The 23,059-nt window shown below is 41.4% G+C and overlaps 1 protein-coding gene across 2 annotated transcripts in view; it reads left to right on the top strand.

Moving 5' to 3' along the window:
• The window catches only part of PLD1 (phospholipase D1), a gene marked incomplete at its 3' end in the record, with an annotated part of 189,556 nt that overhangs the window by 79,161 nt on the left and 87,336 nt on the right, over positions 1-23,059 (top strand). For both annotated transcript variants that reach the window (XM_081953448.1, XM_081953447.1), the window contains 4 exons: positions 14,193-14,375; positions 16,171-16,298; positions 18,188-18,333; positions 19,785-19,893. In XM_081953448.1, the coding sequence (XP_081809574.1) occupies positions 14,222-14,375; positions 16,171-16,298; positions 18,188-18,333; positions 19,785-19,893 (537 nt within the window). In that variant the 5' untranslated portion in view covers positions 14,193-14,221. The remainder of the gene's footprint in view (positions 1-14,192; positions 14,376-16,170; positions 16,299-18,187; positions 18,334-19,784; positions 19,894-23,059) is intronic.

A 23,059-nucleotide genomic window follows, 5' to 3' on the forward strand; every position in this document is an offset into this window, starting at 1 on the left:
ATAAAAGAACATGAATAAAAGATGCCCTCACTAGGATTTCTTCACCATGGTCACTTTCTATGCCTTCTAGAAGCAATAGAAATTTCTAAGCTTTTCCTGTAAGTGCAGCTATGGCAAACTGTTATGGCTGATACTCCAAGGTTTTTTAAAAAAAAAATTGGCCAGAGTCACTTAGATCAGGGGTCCGCAATCTGTGGACTGGCACCAGTCCGTAGCATGCCAGAGACTGGGCCGTGCAAACAAGTGAAGCCCCATCTGTGAGATGCAGGCAGCAATTGAAAACCACACCCAAACACACCCATTCTGCGGAAAAAACTCTCTCCGTGGAACTGGTCTCTGGTGCCCAAAAGTTGGGGGCCACTGATTTAGTGAGATGGTTGATGCGTAAATAGGATGGAAGGAAAGAAAGAAGGAAAGGAGGAGGGAAGGAAAAAGAGAGAGAGAGAAGCAAGGTATCTTAAAAGCTAATGATGGCCATTTCTATGAATGACAAATCCCTTGAAGGGGATTTCCGGACTTAGGCAGAATGGCTAAAATAAGTTAAAGGGAGGAAAAAATCTCCTACCATGTTGTCTCATGATTTAATATGCAATTTAATGATACAGTTATTGATTGAAAGTTATGACTCTGGAAGGATCATGAGGTTTCTTTGTGACTTTTATGTTACTCATTCAATAAAGAAAAAGGGGGGGGGGGAAATCATAAAAGCATGAATTGTAACAAAAGGTTGCAGCGGTGAATATTTCTGTTCAGGGCTCCAGCTAGCAGTACAGTCAAAAAATAACATTGGGCAAACATCAAAACATAAACATAGAATGTAAAAGTTGAAGGGACTTTGAATATCATACACCAACCATCTGTCCAATGCAGGAATCCAATACTACAGCTTTCCCAACAGATGGTTATTCAAATTCTTTTTTTAAAAAACTAGAAGAATCCACCAACTCTGGAGGCAGTCTGTGGCTATGTTGAGCAGTTCTTATTTTTTAGGAAACAAAACCTGATGTTTGATCAACACTTCTGATGTCCAATGAGTAATCTACCCCCTTGTAATTTAAATCCATTGTTTCCTAAAAGATTCTACCTCCTTGTCTACTGGATAGCCCTATAGATACTTGAAGACAGCTCTCATGTGTCTTCTCCAAGTTAAAGACATAAAAAATGAGAGTTGTTTTCCAATTTAATAAGATGCCTAGTAGCTAACTCAACAAGAATCAACAAATACAGTCTGCTTTCTCTTCCCCAAAGAATCCAGAATCCTTCCTCTCCATCAAAATACACGAAAACCTAAATCTCATTCAAATGCTATGCCCCCCCATCGCGAAAAAAAAAAAATACACGAAAACCACAGAAGGATAATTTTGGACCACCCTCAACCATAGAAGCTAACTGAACAACTTTAAGCCAGCTACCTTCTCTCAGACGATCTGAGGAACAACATCAGAGCTCTCTATCTAGAAGAGTGCAGTGCTAGGAGCAGTTAGATAAACTGCCGAGCATCCTCAAACTCCCATGACTCTGGTTTCTTTTAGGAAGAGGAGACAGACCTCATCTGTTGATTCTTTTGAAATTAGCTACTAGACATCTTATTAAACATTTTATTGTTAAATAATGGTTGCAGAACTGGGCATGGCTAGCCTAGTGAAAAGGAGGACCAGGGGTGAAATGATAGCAGTATTTCAATATTTGAGGCACTGCGACAGAGAAGGGGGGACAACCTATTTTCCAAAGCACCTGAAGGCCAAACAAGGAACAATGAATGGAAACTGATCAAGGAGAGATTCAGCCTAGAAATAAGGAGAAATTTTCTGGCAGTGAGAACAATCAACTAATGGAACAGAAGTTACCTTCAGAAGTTGTGTGTGTTCCATCACTGGAGGCTTTCAAGAAGAGACTGGACAGCCACTTGTCAGAATTGGGATAGGGCTTCCTGCTTGAGTATAGGGTTGGACTAGATGACCTCCAAGATCCCTTCCACTCTGTTATTCTCTGTCATTATTTTAGCTTTTTTCCTAATAATTTATTCTAATCAAAATTTGTGATTAACTGTTGGAAGAAATTTCCATCTAGTTTCAGTTCCAAGTGGGGAGAAGGACACTGGAAACCTGGAAATTGCTTGGAAAGATGGTTTAATGGTGGACAGGACCACATGGTTTGAGATCCTAGGCAAAAAGGAAAGATATCCTGAGAGTGCCTGGGTCTTATGCCCTCTCTGGGCTTTTGAATTTGAGCTTGTATTCTGATTGGTTGTCAGACTCCCTTGGGACCATCCAGGAGTAACTGTAGGTTGTGTTTTGAGTCCCAAGTTTGGTTGAGCCCTGCTGAGTAATGTAATCTTCCCAGGTGCCGTGTGGTGAGTTCTGTTGCTAGAAGAAGAGGGAGTCAAGCTATTCTCCAAGGCACCTGTGGACAGAACAAGAAGCAATGGGTGGAAACTAATCAAGGAGAGAAGCAACTTAGAACTGAGGAGAAACTTCCTGACAGTTAGAACAATTAATCAGTGGGACAGCTTGGCTCCAGAAGTTGTGAATGCCTCAACACTGGAAGTCTTTAAGAAGATGTTGGATAGCCATTTGTCTGGAACGGTATAGGGTTTCCTGCCTAGGCAGGGGGTTGGACTAGAAGACCTCCAAGGTCCCTTCCAACTCTACTATTGTATTGTATTGTATTGTATAGATGGGTCCTATTATGTCCTGGAGGTTGTGCCTTTTGTGTTGTAGATAAGCTGGCCCAGGCCTTAATGGCCCATTAACAAAGGGGGGAGGATGAGTTTCTGCCTCCCTTTTAGGGGAAATATTATGCCCTTTTAATATTTCCTAAAATATTTCATTCTTCTAGGAGAGGGGTGGGTGCTAACTTCCTAAATAACCACTCCCAGTCCAGACTGTTCCTACAAGACTGATACTAACACTTCCAATTCCCTCCTACGATGTTTTGCCTTGTTTAGTTTTTGTATCTGTTTTCTTATACTTACCTTGCACCAGGATGGAGTTATTTTGTTTGCGAAAATATAGACATTAGACGAGTGAGTTCACAGCATACAGGATTAAACAAATATTTAAATGTTTGCTTTCAAAGCATTTTTTTTCCTGTCACAATAAGAAATAACTATTGTCAGTAATTAATGTATTTGTTGGCATGCTTGTCTGTTTCTTTTCTTGGAAGGTACTGAGAATTTTCAATAAGCCAATTTAACAGAAGTGGGTGTCTCATCATTAGTTTGTCTATAATCCCAAGAAAACTTTTCAGGACCACATGCAAATCAAAGGACCTCCCTATTTTCCAAGAAATGGTGTTCATAAATAAAAAATAAATAAATATCCTGGATACCCATTGCAGTGTTCACGGACACAATTGCTTCAGGCAATGGAGACCCACAGTGTTTAGGATTCAAAGGCATAATCTGCTTTAAAGTGCGGGGATGATGTACGATTATGGTATCTGTCAGCAACTCTTTAATCCAGCTATGTCTTTTCCCAAGATCACACAGCAACCTCAAATTAGGTTGGCCTAAGGAGTTAAGGTAGATTTCTATGTTTGATCCCTGCTTCAGCATTCGAAGTGTAATAGAGGGGGTGTCAAACTCAAGGCCCGGGGCCCCGATTTGGCCCACGGGGTGCTTAGATCTGGCCCATGGGGCCACTCTGGAAACAGCAAAGGACCAGCCCGTGGTGCCTCTGCCAGTAAAAATGGAGCATGCACCCCCCCACCACCACCCTGAGCTCCTTTTTAGCTGGTAGAGGGCTGCAGGAGGCTGTTGCAGCCGAAAATGGAGCTTGAGAGCCTGTTCTTGCTGGCAGAGCACTCAGGCCACCATGGGCACACACATCCGACATCAGTGATGACAAACTGGCCATGCCCACCCCAGTCCCCCGTGGTCAAACACAACCCTGATGCGGCCCTCAATGAAATCGAGTTTGACACCCCTGGTGTAATGGAAAACATCCATATTTGTGCTACAATTTGTGTTTTTCTAAGACGCTGGGCTTGTTGATCAGAAAGGTCGGCAATGCTGCGGTGCGAATCCCTAGTGCCCCATAACTGAGTGAGTTACTTGTCCCAGCTTCTGCCAACCTAGCAGTTCGAAATCATGCAAAAATGCAAGTAGAAAAATAGGGACCACCTTTGGTGGGAAGGTAACGGTGTTCCATGCTGTTAGTGGTACTAGTGCGATTAAGCACTAGCAATGAACCCCAGGTCGAGGTTATAACAGAGCAACCCTGTAAAGTATACGCAGCGTGCGATATATAAAGCAACCACACTGAATAATGGATAGTAAAGTAACAAAAATAAACTTTACTTTCTGAAGAATATAGCAAAATCCATAAACACAGCCAAAAAGTCATACACAGAGAAAAACAGTCCAATAACTTACACACAGTAAGTAGTAGCAACAGTAATAACAGTTAGACAGCAGTTATCATACATCAGGCAAGAGAGAGAGAGAGAGAACATCAGCTGCAATTTATATGCTGTAATCTACTAATTAGTAGATCTCCTCTCTTAAAGATATATAACATGCCTTGTGCAATATATTGTCTACCCAACTTGTTGGTTACACCCTAACATTCTCCCCTTTGGGTAGATCAATATATCCACTCACAATGTAAGATGATAACCTTCACATGATGAGGTATGTTTCACTGAACTTTGTGCCTTAGTGAAGTTGTCTGCTAAATTGTCTTCAGTTGAACAATATTCCAACTTTATCAGGCCATCCTTAATGCTTTGTCGAACATTAAGATACCTCAAATCAGTATACTTCGACCTCGTTTTTATAGCTAAACTAGTCGCCATTTTTATTGCTGCCTGATTATCTTCATACACAGTAAAAGGTTCATTGATACTTAATCCTATATCTATAAGCAACTGCTTATAATATATCAGCTCAGTACATGTCAACGACAAACATGAAAACTCAGCTTCCATTGTGGATAAGCTTATGTGTTTCTGTCGTATCGACTTCCATCCAATCAGTACACCACCTAGCATAAAGGCTATGCCGGAAGTTGACTTCCTATTATCTATAGCAGCTGCAAAATTCGCATCAGCATAAACAGTCAAAACTAAATCCCTATTTGGTTCTAAATACAATGAATAGTGGATAGTTTTCTTCAAATAACGCAGCACACGCTTTGCTGCTTGCCAATGCCTCTCTGAAGGACTATCATTGAATCTAGCCAGTTGGTTCACACTAAATGATATATCTGGTCTAGACCAATTACTTAGGTACATTAGGCTACCTATCAAAGATTGATAGATTCCCTTATCAAAACCAGTACCCTCAGTAACCTCAGGTTTAAACTCCAATGCCATTGGTGTCTTTGCAGTCTTACATAGCTCCATGCTATATTTCTTAAGCAAATGATTAATTTTACCAGCCTGCGACAGCTTAAAACCAAATTTACTCTCTAATTGTGAAACAATGTCAATAGCTTCCTGCTCAGACCTAGTAATAATAGCTATATCGTCCGTGAACAAAAGCAACAACGAGATCAAACCATTTTTCACCCGTCTAAATAAACAAGGATCAGCCAAACCTGGAATAAATCCCATAGCTTTTAGTTCATTTACTATGCATCTGTTCCACTCAAAACCGGACTGTTTTAAACCATAAAGGCTCTTTTTAAGTCTCCAACAACCAGTCTGGCCATTAGAATCCACACCTGGTGGCATCTTCATATAAATGGTATGCTGCAATGGAGCATGCAGATACGCTGTTTCAACATCAATATGGGTAACATTACACTGATACTTAGCAGGCCACACCAATGCTGCCCTCAACGTAGAGGCTTTCAAGCTCGGAGCAAAAACCTCATCGTAATCCCTCTCAGTTTGGGAAAACCCTTGAGCAACTAAACGAGCCTTATAAATAGCATTGCCAGCAGCATCGTTTTTAATTTTAAACACCCATCTACAGCCAATTGCACTCTCCCCTGAAGGGAGCTTAGCTTCTTCATAAACCTTCAATTCCTGTAAGGATTTCAACTCCTTCTCCATAGCTGTCTTCCACAATTTCTTTTCCTTTTCAGGATACAGCCTTAACTCTGCAAAACTAGAAGGTTCTATGCTAACTTGCAATACTACACTGGCTTGGTATCTGTCGGGTGGATGCCTGTCCCTAGTAGACCTCCTAGGCAATACAGGACTTGCAGGATCATCCTGTTCCACCTCACGAGTAGATTCTACATCTACATCTTCCTCCCCTTTCAGAGTAATAGATGGACTATCCTGATTCTCTAACTGCTCATTTGGTGTATCGTGATTAACCAAACGATCAACATCTATATCATCACAAACCTTGTGAAACTCTTGTTCTAGCTTCTCCCAACCAACATGTTCTGAAAATTTAGCACTAGCACTGTGCATAATTCTCCGAGTTCCAGGTTCCCAGAACCTAAACGATCTATGATTGGAATTGTACCCAACAAAAACCATCTTCCTAGCTCTGCTTTGATCCTTCCGTCTAGTCTGTGAGGGAATATACACCCAAGCAGGGACATCAAATGTGTGTAAATAACTCAAATCAGGCTTCCTACCATGCCAAAGAGTATAAGGAATCTTACCAGTAGTTGAGTTAACTACTATGTTCAGAATATGGTTTGCACACATTATAGCCTCACCCCAAAGCTTTTCTGACAAACCAGAATCAACCAGCATAGTTCTGGTCATTGCCTGCAATGATTGACCACGTCTTTCAATAAATGAATTATGTTCTGGCCTGTAGGGGGCAGAACGCCTATGTTCTATACCAGCATTCTCCAACATTGATGTAAACCTATGATTAGTGAATTCAGACCCATTATCAGTGACTAGGCAAAGTACTTTTTTATCCATCTTACGTTCAACAAACTTTAACCATTTAGTAAAATGTTGGAAAGTTTCTGCCTTTGATTTCATTACATAACAGAAACCATACCTAGAATAATGGTCCATAATGCTGAGTATATAGCAGGCACCTCCTAAGCTAGGTTTCTTAGGGCCAATTAGGTCTGCAAACACTACATCCAGTGGTTTAGATGTCTTGAATCCTTGAAACCGGTTTGCAGGGGTAACCTTACTTTTAGCCTGGTTACAGGCATTACAGTTAAGATATTTTGAACAAGGTTTCAAATTGATTCCATTAGATAGAATAACAGTTTGACGTACCATTTTAAAATTTACATGGCCTAAACGTCTATGAAGTAGATGTATACAGTTATCATGGGGCTGTTTATTCTTATAACCAGGTTCAGAACTCGCAATATTTAAAGAGTTCTCATGTAGAATAAATAAATTATTCTCCAAATTGGCAATAACACTATTACCTTCTTTTTCAATAATGCATCTATCATTCTTAAATGTTACTGTAAACCCACATTTCACAAGGTCTTTTACAGATAATAGGTTAAATTTCATTTTAGGTACATATAACATTTCCAATTTTTCATTAATACATGGACAATAAGCTGTACCTTCACCTGAAGCCTTAATTTTCCAACCATTTGCTAAGGAAATGTGCTGTTTGCTAGCCTTCATAGTAACAAACCTTTCTTTAACCTTAGTTATAGAATGGGATGCGCCACTGTCAACCACCCAGAAACTATGGTTTACAGCCTTATCTACCTTAGCTACAGTTACAGTAACATTGTTGCTTTTTCTTTTACTATTAGCAACACTCCTTTTCTTGCTATTTTTACAGTTCTTAGCAATATGCCCCTTACCACCACAAGAATAACATTTCTTAACAAAATTTACAGTTGAAAACTGTGTTTCTTCTTGTGATTGATTGTCTCTGAACTGAACTCTATCCTCTCTTCGTCTGGACTCTTCAAGCAATCTCCCGGTAACCTCAGATAATGTCAGTTCATCACGTGAAAGAACTTCCAATGAGGAAACAAAAGAGTCGTAGCTTTCATCAAGCGATGATAGAATAATATACACCTGTTGAAGCTCAGAAAAAATTAACTCTTTTTCTTGCAAATCCTGCAAAGTTTTCTTCATGAAGTCTAAATGAGCCAACATATCACCACTTTTTTGCAAACGGGCTCTAAACAGTTTCCGTGTGAGATGAATATGAGCACCCACACTGTCCCGAACATAAATTCTCCGCAATGTGTTCCAACACCTAGCAGCAGACTCTTCGCCACGAATATGGACCAGTTGCTGGTCATTCAGTGTTAGTCCAATAATGCAGAGAGCTCTCTCATTGTCCCTGTTAAACTGCGCAATCTTCTTCGCATCCTCATTATCAGCAGGATCCCAACCTGTAACATCCGGTGGGTTCTGAACCACAAACCACAGTCCTTCTCTACGCAGAAGTAGGGAACACTTCAAGGACCAGGAAACATAGTTGGTTCCATCAAACCGGGTAATCATGGAGAGTGCAGCAGACTGTTCTTGTGCCATATTCACAAAAATAAACTATCCAAAAAGTGGTGCATAAAAATAAAATATTAAGGCAGGGTGTCTGGGCCCATAACCAATGTTAGTGGTACTAGTGCGATTAAGCACTAGCAATGAACCCCAGGTCGAGGTTATAACAGAGCAACCCTGTAAAGTATACGCAGCGTGCGATATATAAAGCAACCACACTGAATAATGGATAGTAAAGTAACAAAAATAAACTTTACTTTCTGAAGAATATAGCAAAATCCATAAACACAGCCAAAAAGTCATACACAGAGAAAAACAGTCCAATAACTTACACACAGTAAGTAGTAGCAACAGTAATAACAGTTAGACAGCAGTTATCATACATCAGGCAAGAGAGAGAGAGAGAGAACATCAGCTGCAATTTATATGCTGTAATCTACTAATTAGTAGATCTCCTCTCTTAAAGATATATAACATGCCTTGTGCAATATATTGTCTACCCAACTTGTTGGTTACACCCTAACACATGCGCCTTTGGTTTTTAGTCATGCCGGCCACATGACCACAATATGTCTTCAGACAGGGCTGGCTCTTCCACTTTGAAACGGAGATGAGCACTGCCCCCTAGAGTCAGAAACGACTAGCACATATGTGTGAGGGGAACTTTTACCTTTCAAGGTGCAAACACAAGATGAACGTAATACGTATCATTCCCAGGCTGGACTGGGAAAGAAAATTTCTCTGAAACTCTGGAATGTTGTTGCCAGTCAGTATTGAACATACATGTGCAGCTGTCAGTGTAAGGCAGTTTCCCGTGTTCCTAAAAATAGGGTTGTCATATCTGAGCTGCAAAACCCCAGACAACCAGTAGATAGCAGCAAAGAGGCAGAGCTTCTATATCCTTTTGCTGCCATCTAAACATCACCTAAATTTGCAATAGTGACGAATATCTGTGGTTCAGGTGTAGGACGAGGGTGAAAGTTCATTCTGTATTAGTTTCTGAAAGATTTCATTACCAGTCTAGGTAACATTGTCAGCAGAGTTTAGGGGATCTAAAGATGTTGCCTAGCCTGGTAACTAAATGTTCAGAAACCAACCCACAAGCTTGGAGAACTAATTTTCACCCTCATCATCTAAATTTCTGTAGCCAGATAAAGTGGCTAAATGTAAGAGAATATCTGTAGTTCAAGGTTGAACGATGTGGAGTCCTTGGTGTTCTCTGTGTTTGTTTGTTTGGTTGTTTACTTGCAGACAGTTCATTACCCAACAACCAGTAGTTAACATCACCAGTGCTGGGGAACGTAGGGTTTGTTCCCTATTTATATACTGCAACTTACCCGGCCAGTATTGGTAGGCTGTGGTTTTCTCCTTGGTAATTTCTTGATTGGAGTATTGTTTTCTGCTTGATTGTTTGTTTGGTATTAATCCCTGCTTATCTGGGTGTTGGCTTCCAGAAAGGATGTTTTCAGAGTCTTTCCTGCCTAGCTTTTTTATCGTCTTCTTTGAACAGTGCCTAAATATGGCTTATGGCTGATTTGTCTGAATGCCAAGTTTCCTTAGGGTTTTGGGATTTAACTTGGTCTAGAATACTCAGAGTTTCCCAATTGAATCTATACTCTGTCCATGTGTTGTGAGATTAAAGAATTTTCATCATGTCTTCTGATTGCTAGTTGTTATTCACGGATGTGCTCTGCTGGTTTTCTGCCTATCTGTCCTACGGAGTGACAGTTACAGTCCTTAACCATATGTTGTACATGATTCCTGTTTTTTTTCTCCTTGGGATACTGGCAGTGGTGGGATTCAAATAATTTAACAACAGGTTCTCTGCCCTAATGATTTCTTCCAACAACCAGTTCACCAAACTGCCCAGAAAGTTATCAACCGGTTCTCCTGAACTGGTGCGAACCGGCTGAATCCCACCACTACTGGGATGCCTACTGGGTTACCAAATATACAGATATAGTGGCTATATATGATAATCAAGTTGAATAATCAAGTCATTCCTTTGCTCTTGCTACCAACTCTACGTTCCTTTTCAACGTTTATCTTTGCAAACAGGTAGATTGAAGAGGGTAATATATAGGTCATATAAAGGAAGAGGGAGGCTTAGTGCTTGATTTCCCATTGCTTTGTCTGGATCTGCCTTCTGAACCATGAACACAATGGATGATGGCATATTCTGCTAATTGTAACTATTGTTCCAATGCAAAACAAAACAAAACACACCACCCACAAACGAGAAAAACCAGTAACTCATTTCTTTGTCTTAAGGGGAAATGACCCAGAAGACAGAAAACTATATCCAAGGGAAAAATGCATGGCATTTCATACAGTTTGTACAAGAAAACTGGAATTGCCACTCTCTCTTCTGTTAGAGTTAGACCCTTTCTGAAGCAAGCACTTTGACTGTTCTTTTTCTCGTGCAATCTTTTTTCTCTTTTGAACACACCTAAGCTTGGCTCAGTGGCTAAGACGCGAGCTTGTCAATCAGAAAGGTTGACAGTTCGGTGGTTCAAATCCCTAGTGCCACATAACGGAGTGAGCTCCCACTACTTGTCCCAGCTTCTGCCAACCTAGCAGTTCGAAAGCATGTAAAAATGTGGACCACCTTTGGTGGGAAGGTAACAGCCTTCTGTGCACCTTTGGCGTTTAGTGATGCTGGCCACATCACCACAGAGACATCTTTGGACAGCGCTGGCTCTTCAGCTTTGAAATGTAGATGAGCACCGCCCCCTAGAGTCGGGAACAACTAGCACATATGTACGAGGGGACCCTTTACCTTTAAGCTTGGCACTGGGTGCAAAGAGTGTGCGCACGTACCCGGTCTTGTTTTGGAGCTGTGTCTCTTTAAAAGATTCAGGTATAGCGGCAACCTTGTTGCTGCTGAATATTTTAAAGGAAGAGAGCGCTAAAGTTGCTTGCTTAATTAAATATGTATGCCGATTCCAGGCTTTTACATTTAAGATGGCTGGAATCAGCTTGGTAGGAACAAAGAGATAATGGGACAGAGAGATAATTCATTTAAAAAATTAAACAGTATATGGGCAGGTTAGTGGATATATGTCAGACCTAGGCTAAGAACAAAGTAAAACTAAGGGGGAAAAAAACATTTTATTAATGAGAAATACAAACTTGTTTCTTGCTGTTGGTTTTTTCCTGTTCTTGCTAAGAAGTGTGTGTGCTACACAAGCGGATTCTTGGGCAAATTCTATATCTTGTGTGTCTTCATCATTTCAAAAACAATCGGTATTAAACTGAGCACATAGTAATTCTCATTTATATATAGTGCAGGTAGTCCTCGAGTTACAACAGTCCATTTAGTGACTGTTCAAAGTTACAACGGCATTGGGGAAAAAGGCTTATGACTCTTTTTCATAGTTAGAAGCTTGGCCACATCCCCATTATCATGTGATCAAAATTCAGATGCCTGGCAACTCGTTCATACCTACGACCGTTGCTATCTCCCAAGGTCATGTGATCCCCTTTTGCGACCATCTGACAAGCAAAGTCAATGAGGAAGCCAGATTCACTTAACAACTGGACTGCTAACTTATCAACTGCAGTGATTCACTTAACAAGGAATGGCAAGAAAGATTGTAAAATGGGGCAAAGCTCACTTGACAAATGTCTCGCTTAACAACAGAAATTGGGGGGCTCAATTGTGGTCGTAAGTCAAGGACTACCTATACATGATCAAAACATCAGAAATCTAGTGCGTGCAGCCACTGGTATCCCATACACATCTGATTCTCACTTGGTTAGTAGCCTTCCTTCTTGAACTTTTGCTTCGCTGGCTGGAGGATTCTGGGAGTTGAAGTCCACCCCTGTTTAAGTCACCAAGATTGAGAAATGCTGGATTTCTATGCCATTTGCTTCTGCACACCATCAGGGGGATGAAATATTGACCTTGAGTTATGAGACTTGTATATATTCTTCATTCTTTTAATTTTGGAATTCTCTGGACCATTCACACGTTGTGTGATGCTTTGTTTATACTTAATCAATAGAAATAGTTTATATCCCAGAAATCCACATGAAAATTGAATCACATGCAACTCCAAGGATTCTTCACGTGGAAGCAACACAGACGGGCGGGCTTAACTCCCCTTTATTGCTCCAACTTTCCCCCAACAATCCCACCGTTCACTGCAAGTCCAGGAACAAAGCCCCAATAGTTCCTGGCTGCTATTAGTACAGAGGAGCAGCACAGTTCTGAGAGCAGCCACAGTTCAGGGAATTAGGTTCCAGGGAGTCCCTCGTCACAGGAAGAGTTTACTGGGACTGCAGCACAACCCAGAGCAGAACTGGGCCTCCGCGAACTCGAACGTAGCCAAGCTAGGCAAGCAAAGCAAGCAGGGCAAGGAAAGCAAAGTATCCAGACGTCGATAACAGCACGTGAAACTGGAAAAAGCCAACGCTTTTTCCCGACAAGTGCTCCTCCCAACAGCATCTCTTTAAATCTCACTCCCCAAGTGAGCCTTGTGAAGAGGGGTGGGGCGCCCTCCTCCCAAGTCATCAGGTTGCTCTCTGCTGATCCCGCCTCCTCTCCATTCTCCGTGCTCAGGGATCGGGGGGGGGGGGCAGTAATTGCTCATCGCCGGAACTCTGTCGCTCCTCTTCTCCGCTGCTTGCCCTCTCCTCCTCCTTTGCTTGGACATCCTGCCACCTCTCTCCTTTCCTGGCGACCCTTCCCAGGCCCAAGGGATCTGGGACTGCTTCATCCTGCTCCTCCGGTCATTCCTCTGTCAACCCTAGCTCTGTTTAATCCCCCTCCTCGGACCCAAGTTCCGATGGGGCCATGACACGTGTTTGTATCATAGTGATGTCTGTTAGATGTTCAGTGATGTACATGTTGAAAGAGAATCAGAAGTATGTTCTCCAGAGAAAAGAGTTTTCCTTGATGGGCAAAATTAACAAGCATACATTATAATTTTCCATTAATTTTCCATTTGTATCACCTTTTCTATCTCCCTCAAGAAGAAAAATAAATACTAGTCTTGTATCTCTCATGTGAGCGGCATGGTGGCCTAGTGGTGAAGATGCTCACCTCCCACTCAGAAGAGTGAGAGTTCAATCCTAGGTAGCGACAGATGTCTTGGGGCTCAAAGAAAAAAATATCTGCTGAGAACTTGTCAGGAGGACACCCGTATGAGCTCCATCCAGTCAGCCCAACTCTACCCCAAATAGGGACTAGTAAAGATAAAGGGTCTCCTCGCACATATATGTTAGTCATTCCTGACTGTAGGGGGCATTGCTCATCTCCGTTTCAAAGCCGAAGAGCCAACGCTCTCTGAATATGTCTCTGTGATCATATGGCCGGCATGACTAAATGCTGAAGGCACATGGATCGCTGTTACCTTCCCACCAAAGGTGGTTCTTATTTTTCTACTTGCATTTTTACATGCTTTCGAACTGCTAGGTTGGCAGAAGCTGGGACAAGTAGTGGGAGCTCACTCTGTTATGCGGCACTAGGGATTCGAACTGTCGACCTTTCTGATTGACAAGCTCAGCGCCTTAGCCACTGAGCCACCGTAAGGGACTACAGAGTTATAAAAACAGAGGGTATGTATCTCTCATATGTGGCTTACATGAAGACATAGATAATTCTTCTGGTACAACAGTGGCAACGGGAGCTTGGCTGTTCATCTGCTCTTTAGGCAAACTTTTAGCTTTTGAGTTACTCCATCCTGTTTGAGCTCTTTCTATCATGCAACCTAGAAAGAGAGACCATTGAATTTCTTGGCCAAGCAGGCATGCAGATAAACCTTTGCTGAAGCAACAAACTCCCATTCTAACCACTCCAGTAACACATTTTCTTTGCTCCTTCTCTCAAACAGCCCCTTGTGCGCAAGAGTAAACCTTTAAGATGTCTCTCACCAATAGAAAGCAAGTGAACACTTCATCACTGAGGAAAATTGCTGCCGACATGAGTAACTTAATCGAAAGTCTGGACTCGAGGGAGCTGCATTTTGAAGGGGAAGAATTGGATAGTGATGTGGTACATGATCCAAAAGCTCCTGGTAAGTCAATAGCACAAGCGTATAAAATGCTTCTTTGAAACCCAAGTGTTCTTTTTTTAAAAGGAGGTTGATAGTTCTCACTGAATTAGGGGGAAGAGAAATCAAATGTGATTGAATTAAACTGAATCCAGGAATTTTGAGTGGAGCTTTGATGCTCTCTGTGAAGTCTTCAGCAACCATTCTGCCTGATATTTCTTGGTTTCCTCTACTACTGTAACTAACAACTAACCTCCTCCTCTTACCAACTAAAAACCCAAAGTCTATATTTAATAACTCCAAAAGCTGGTTTTCTTTTAAACAAGGGGAGAGAATTTTTCAAGAGATGAAACCTCCCAACAGATGACAGAAAGGTCTTCTGGTCATCAAAAAGGAAAAGTTTGAAAATGTGGACCCAATTTTTTTCCCCCTCAGACTTTTTAGGGATTTTTTGATAACCGGGTTATGAGAGGAATGGGAGGTTTGATGTCCAAAAGACTTACTGTCCTATTCCTTCCCTTATTTTTTAGTTTAAATATGAAACTGTGAAAATTTAGCCCCTCTCTACCCTGGGTTTCAGAGGTGACATCTTGCACTGGCTTTGGGAATCAAAAAAGGAAGTGATGGGCGGCGCATGGCCTGTGGGTTTATCCACTTCTGTTTTTAGAAGGCTGGGAGTCAAGTGGTACAAAGTTCATGAGAAAGCAAAGAACTATACTGCTAAATTCTGGAAATTTTTATTGGATAATGTTTTGTTTTAATTGTTGAAGTGCTCGTACTGTTGTTATGTGAGTGTGTGTGTGAGAGAGAGAGAGAGAGAGAACAGGAGGGAGAGATGATGGTTGTGGTATGTTTTGTATCAGTTTTGGTGGCACTCTTGTCAAAACTGGTGGAGGCTTCATATATCTATAGATGTGGATGGATGGATGGATGGGCAGATGGGCGGATGATAAATAGAGATAGAGATAGAAATATATAGATTTTAACTATATTTATGATTATTTGTAAGGTTTTTAATTTGGTACCTGTACACCGCCCCGAGTCCCTGCGGGGAGAGGGGGCAGTCTAGAAATCAAATCAAATAAATAAATAAATAAATATATATTTGAACTCTCTACCAGTTAAGATGGATGGATGGATGGATGGATGGATGGATGATAGATAGAGATAGAGATTATATATATATATATATAAACTGATAGAATACCATGAGCGACATCAACTATGTTTTATTCAACAAAGTCTGGTTAGGCAAACTATAAGTTACTATCTGATCTGATCCAGAGTGTGAACTGTGTTGTTTCTCCGGGTCATATAACATATGTGGGTATATGCATAATTTTGTATTTATTTATTTTGTTGTGTTTATGTACTGTTCTATTGGAGGTGGTGGCCCTTGGAGAGCTGTATGCTATATACAAAGTCAAAGTGACAAGAAAGTCATTCTAAGTCTAAGAATAATGTTTTGCTGTAAAAAAAAAACAGATTCAATCCCTCACATACCCATTCATACAATTCATTCATTTAAGTTATTGTTGTGAAACTTGTATTATTATTTTTTCTTTTACATTTCACTCGAATTCGCCCTCTTGGCACCAGGTTTCCTATCTAAAGGGGAAGTGACTAATACAAAGTAATCCAGAGCTTTGATCTGTTTGAAGGGAGCTGCTACACCCCATGGAGCGCTCGGCTGAAGGAATTAACATTGTGCTGCCTTTCTGTCTTGATCTGTCATTTAACTGCTTTTGCTGTAACCTGTTAAACGTGCACTTTAAAACCCATGTAAAGAACTGATACCCGACCATCTCATTATTTGCAGTGGGCATTCCATTCTCAGCCATTTATAACACTAAAGGATTTAAAGAGCCTCAAGTGCAGCTCTACCTAACCGGGTGTCCCATCCGCGTACGTGTTCTAGAAGTGGAGCGTTTTACGTCAACAACCAAGGTCAGACCCAGCTCTCTCTCAACTCTCAATCATACTTTCATGTTTGGCAAGGCTGCAGGAGGCCTAGTGGGTTGAGTTATTTATTTTGTAAATGGAAGGCTAACATTTTTTTAAAGCATTGAATATCATATTTAAATGCTTTTTAATTTGATCCATAGAAGTAGCTGCTCAGAAAGATTTCTGTGTGCCATTTTTAGAAGTTGGTACATCTGATGATTTCCACTGGAATCTCCACTGTGGGATCTTAGTATAGTACAGTGTAGTGTAGTGTAGTGTATAGTATAGAGTATAGAGTATAGTATATAGTGTAGTATAATATAGTATAGTATATTGTATAGTGTATAGTATATAGTATAGTATAGTATAGTATGTAGTATAGTGTATAGTATAGTGTATAGTGTAGTGTAGTATAGTATAGTATATAGTATAGTATATAATATAGTGTATAATATAGTATATGTATAGTATAGTGTATAGTATAATATAGTCTTTATTGTCATTGTACATCATATACTCGTGATGACGAACCTATGGCATGCGTGCCAGAAGTGTCACACAGAGCCATCTCTCCTGGCTCGCCAGCTGTCATCCGTTGCTCTTCCGGGTTTTGGCGTGCCAGCTAATCTTTATGTGCGTGGTAGCATCGGAAACGGGAACAGCAGCTCTCTGGCGCGCATGTGCGTGTAGGAAAACTGAGCTCCTGGTTTCCAGCACGCGCCTGTGCACCTGCCAGCTGGTCTTCACACGTGCATGCATGCCAGAAACTAGAAGATCAGTTGACAGGTGCACATGCGCACACTGGAAACTGGAAACTCAGTTTCCCAGCGTGCACATGCAGACCCGGGAAATGCTCTTCCGGTTTGTGGTGCTCCCCCTTGCACGCATGCTCCCATTTTTGCACTCAGTGCCGAAAAGTTCCGCCAACACTGATATATACAATGAAATTTGTTTTAGCCTCATTGGTGCAATCCATGGCAAAAATATAAACAACATAAATAGTATAAAGAATAATCCCTATGCAAGTAATTAGGAAAAAAGAAAAAGAAGGAAAAAGAAAAACTAATCTTAATCTTTAACCGAGATACATTTTCCCCAAATGATAAATTTCCCCCAAATGTGATAGAGGGAGAAAGGAAAGGAGGAATTTTTTTTAAAATTAAATTTATATGCCACTGGTTTCACTATCCAAGTCAGTGAGAAGCCAGATTCACTTAATAACTGTGTTACTAACTTAATTGTGGCAAGAAAGGCCATAAAACAGAGCAAAACTCCCTTAACTGTCTTGCTTAGCAACAGAAACTTTGAGCTCAGTTGTGGTCATAAGTCAAGAACTACTTGTATGAAATGAGAGTTTAGGTTAATACTCTAACACAGGAGTCTCAAACTCAATTTCATTGATGGCTGCATCAGGGCTGTGGTTGACTTCGGGTGGGGGGGGGGGGCTGGCTGGCCGTGGACGAGTGGGTAGGTGTGGACGACTGAGTGGGCATGGCCAGCTTGATGCCACTTACTGGATACGGCCAACTGGGTAGGTGTGGCCAGCTGGATGCCACTCCCCAAACTGCTGACATGTTTCCTTTTCACACTGGGTAGACTGGGCCGAAGCCACTCTGGTCCGATGTTTCCTCTTCGCACTGGGTAGACTGGGCCGAAGCCACGAGGGCCAGCCCCTTACATTTTCCAGGACGCACAGCCCCAATGGCCGGATCCAACCGCATTGCAGGCCAAATCCAGCCCCTGGGCCTTGTGTTTGACACCCCTGCTCTAACCCTACTAGTAGGTCACTAATGTGCTCTTTGTAGAATGTGCTTATGTTTAAAGCTGCTACAGGAAAGAAATGACTAAATAATCTTATTTTGAGACTTTAATGTTTGTTTTCCTTTTTGAAGGTGCCAAGTCCACGTGTTTACACCATTGAGCTGACCCATGCGGAGTTTACATGGCAAGTGAAAAGAAAATACAAGCATTTTCAGGAGTTGCATCGAGAACTCCTTCGATACAAAGCTTTCATCCGAATTCCCATCCCAACACGGAGGTGATTGCATTGCCATCTTTCTAAACAGGGATTCGTTTGGAGCGTAGAGTGAAAAAATGGTCTCATAGCTATCCAATTTTCATCCGGCGGTATGCTATGATTTGTTGAGAGCTCAGCACATTGTGTTGGCTATGTGGTTTTTCTCTCGGACAACATTGTTCAGATTTTTATCAGCTTTAGCACTACAGTAGTCTTAGTATATATGCTTCTTGAAGGCATAGTTGGTTCCTTCTCTTTTATTTAAAAGGAAGAACAAATTATTTAAGTTTATGAGATTGGATAAGCTAAAAGATAGTGAATTACCTAAAGTAATATCATGTTTGAATTATAAGCATCCAGATATCTAACTTTGTTGAGAAGATGATATCAAAGAACTACCAAATGTTCTGAATCTTTGGTTCCATTAATTTTCTTAAGGATTTTTGCAGTCTAGGCAGTGGTGGGATTCACTTAGGTTTTCCACCGGTTAGCATACTTATGTGCATACTTGCGTGTGCATGCTTGTGTTGTGCCCGTGTGCCTCCCCGCACTTGCATGTGGCCTTCCATACATGTGCTTTGCTCATGCAGGTGGCATGCGCGCAGTGTCAAAAATGAGGCTACATAGGATATTTTTGGAATGGGCATGCACGCACAATACTCCTTTGCCCTGGGCCTCCTTCCTGCAGCCACCTGAGACCAAAAACGGGCTGCGGTGGGATATGCCACCCCCATGCTTCCCCATCTGCGCAACATGTGACCCCCCGCACATGTGCACGCATCTCCTCCATGTGACCCACATACACATGCGCGGCAGTGACCCGAAAATCAGATGGCTAGCAGGAGGCACGTGCACATGTACAGTAGAGCTGAGCTGGGTCGATGGCTCGCATGCCCACAGAGAGGGCCATTACAGACCTAGAAAAATGATTGTGAACATCCAGTTCAGAGATGATTGAAGTCATCACTTTAGGACCAAAGTAATTGTTTACAATGATCAAGCTATATCAGAGATTGCCAGATTTATTTGGTTCGGAGATGTCATGATTATTCACCCATAGATTGGAACATATAATTGGCCTAATTTAGATATCTGAATTTTGTTGAATCGATTCCAAATTAATTTGGTGATTCTAAGTAGATCAATCCGTAATCCAAATCAATTTTATGATCTAATTGTTTGGACATGTCTATTGGCTAAGACAGAACTTAATCGTTTATGTATGTTAAGTGTGATAAAGGTATATTGTAGCACTTTTCGATATTTTGTGGTAGATGAAAACACAAGCCTGAAGGTGCACGTTCAATTAATATACCCATGTATGTTTTACGTTATCATTCCCAATAATTAAAGGCATTTGAATCATTAGCTGCAAATGTTAAACACTGAGGACTTTTCTATTGGCAAATTCACCTTCCATCTCTGGGACACATTCCAGTGCATGAAATCAAATCAATGTTGTATTTTTTTAGACACACTGTGCGGAGACAGACTGTTAAAAGGGAAGAAGCAAGACAAATGCCGAGTCTTCCACGCACCTCTGAAAACATGGTCAGAGAAGATCATCTCTCCAGTAGAAGAGTAAGATCCTTCATCTGAAAAATAAGTTTTAAGTTATTTTTTTAATGTTAATTTTACCCCTTGGCTACATATCGAATTGCAGTTTCTATAAATGAGCTTATGCATACATTTCATGCATGTTGTGTATTTGTTCTGATTTCATTGCTCCCTTTGCCTATGTAAATTGATAAAGTCAGAGAGCTGGAACTGAATATCTCTTCTAACTAAGTTTCGAGCTATACTTGGGACCTTCTAAGTGGATCATTCTAGTGCATAGCAGAGAGGTTTTGCCTCTTGGGTGGTCCAGTAAGGAGTGTATAGAGTTCAATCATTTCCCCTAACTGATCTAATACTAGTTGATAACCCGGTGTTGTCTGGGTATTTATTTATAGAGGGAAAATGTCTACACCAAACGTAATTTTTAATGTTGGAGTTTTCCCCTTACCAGAAGGACTCCCTTTGTGGAGTACTGTGAAGCCGTTACTATGGCAACTCCAATGCACTGTACAGTAGAAACCATTTTACGGCAGTATGGTAGAAGCCATTTGAAGGCACAACAGGCTGTATCTTAACAGAACACATCCCCCGAGTGGGGAGGGTCGGGGTGTCTTACCCCCACAGTATTAGTTTCCAAAGAGGAAGTCATCTGTGTACCAAATTTGGTTGAAATTGTTCAAGGCGTTCCAGAGTTATGCTGGAACACGCACACACACACGCACACACACACACACACACACAGCCATTTATATATATACATACACACACACACACACACACACACACACACACACAGAGGGAGGGAGGGTCTAGATGCTTCCCGCTCTGGCCACGCCCATGCCTGGTTTAGCAAAGGGGGGGAAAGTCACAATATGTCACTTGACAATGCCGTTACGACACGAGTTTGACACCCCTGTTCTAGACTCATGGCTTACCAGTTGAAGCTATTCCTAGGAAAACAGGTGCTGGTGGCCATCTTCATTACAAGACACTTAGACCTTAAAGATATTTCCTTCAGGAAGGTATGGAAGACTATTAAAATTGGGGAAGAAAGAATGCACTGTTAAGGAGAACTTGGGGATGCAGTGATATAGTCCAGAGACTGAAGGAAAACCTGAGAAAGATATTCCTTGATTTCGTTTAGTATGAAGGAGAAAGGGAAGGGGGGAGGAGAGAGACTTGAATAGAATTTCAAGGTTCTGTTATTCCATCTTTTTTCCAATAAAGTAGCATTCCAGGAATCCTTGAATTGCTTAATGGCTAAGACCCTGAGCTTGTCGATCAGAAAGATCGGCAGTTGGATGGTTCGAATCCCTAGTGCCGCATAATGGAGTGAGCTCCCATTACTTATCCCAACTTCTGCCAACCTGGCGGTTTTTGAAAGCATGTAAAAAATGCAAGTAAAAAAATAGGGACCACTTTGATGGGAAGGTAACAACGTTCTATGCACCTTTGGCGTTTAGTCATGCCGGTCACATGACCGCAGAGACGTCCACTGTTCAGCACCGCCCCTTAGGGTCGGGAACGACTAGCACATATGTGCGAGGGGAACCTTTACCTAACTTAAAAGCCTTGTAAATCCCACTGTAGATGGGATTGGCTTTGACGACAATGCAGCTGTCAGCATGTTAGCGGTCTGATAACGTCATACTGCACTAGCCATTTAGCATTGCATTTGTTGTTGGTTTATTTCCAAATAACAATCAAGTTCCTGATTAAAATATATAAAGCCTATATGGATTAGGGCCAAGAGTACCTTTTCAAGGTTGCCTCTCTCATCTGAGATGTGGAACAAAAGATGCAACAAAAAGCGGCCTCTGAAATATGAACAGTGCCCTCACTTTTGATGTTCATGGGCCTGCATTCGGAAACTGGGCAAGTTTGAAAAGATGTAGGTATCTGGAGTGGGCACAGGTAGTAAATGATTATTATGGGTCGTCCTTGGCTTATGATCACAGTTGGGACCAGAATTTCCATTCTTAAGCAAAGCATGTGTTGAAGGAGTTGTAGCCAATTTCACAACCTTTTATGTCATGGTTAAGTGAATCACTTTGTCCTTAAGCAAATTTGGCTTTCCCCATTAACTTTATTTGTCAAGTTCACTGAAAAAAATCACGAATGGTGATCAGCTGTGAGTACCAGTTGTACGTCACTTTTTCAGTGTTGTTGTAACTTCAGTGGTGGTGTAACTTCGAACCATCACCAAACAAATGGTTCTAAGTTGAGAACTACCTAATTATCGGATTTAGGATGCATACATTCTAGAGACAAGGTGGCGCAGTGGTGAGAGTGCAGTACTGCAGGCTACTTCTGCTGCCTGCAATTTGGCAGTTCGAATCTCACTGGCTCAAGGTTGACTCAGTCTTCCATCCTTCCGAGGTGGGTGAAATGAGTTCCCAGATTGTTGGGGGCAATATGCTGACTTTGTAAACTACTTAGAGAGGGCTGTAAAAGCACTATGAAATAGTATATACTGTAAGTCTAAGTGCTATTGCTATTGCTATTTATTTTCTTTTTATTCTTTGGATAAACTGCTTGGTGAATTCAAATGCTTGGGTGTAAAACTGGCTGTCTTAAATAACTACTTAACAAACAACAGCATTTCCACAACTTTCTATCTTCTTACCAGGGATGTCTGTGGTAGGTGAGGTCTCAGAAAAAGTCAAGATGGCAGTCATGACTCATGGGATCAAAGCCTTGTCCCTTTTTTAACATACACGCAATTCCTATTAAAAGGAATAGAGCTTTGATCACAGGATTGCAACTATCCATTTTTATTTTTTTGACTTCTCTTCTGCAAACCCTCCCAATTATTATCTTCTTTAACACAGAGAGAAGTAGGTGATTTTTTATCAGGGCAACCTGGTCTACCCAAATATGGGATGGAGCATACTCTACCCAATATGCAAGGACCCTGGGTTCAAATCCCAGAGGGGTATGGCTAGCTGATCAGAGCTAAATAGCTTGAAATAGAGATCTATAACAATAGCAATAGCATTTAGACTTATATACCGCTTTACAGTGCTTTACAGCCCTCTCTAAGCGGCTTACAGTCAGCATTATTCCCCCAACAATTTGAGTTCTCATTTTACCCACCTCGGAAGGATGGAAGGCTGAGTCAACCTTGAGCCTGGTGAGAGTTGAACTGCCAAATTGCAGGCAGCCCTCAGTCAGCAGAAGTAGCCTGCAG

Source organism: Natrix helvetica (assembly GCF_964273705.1).
Source record: "Natrix helvetica genome assembly, chromosome: 5".
Lineage (NCBI taxonomy): Eukaryota > Metazoa > Chordata > Lepidosauria > Squamata > Natricidae > Natrix > Natrix helvetica.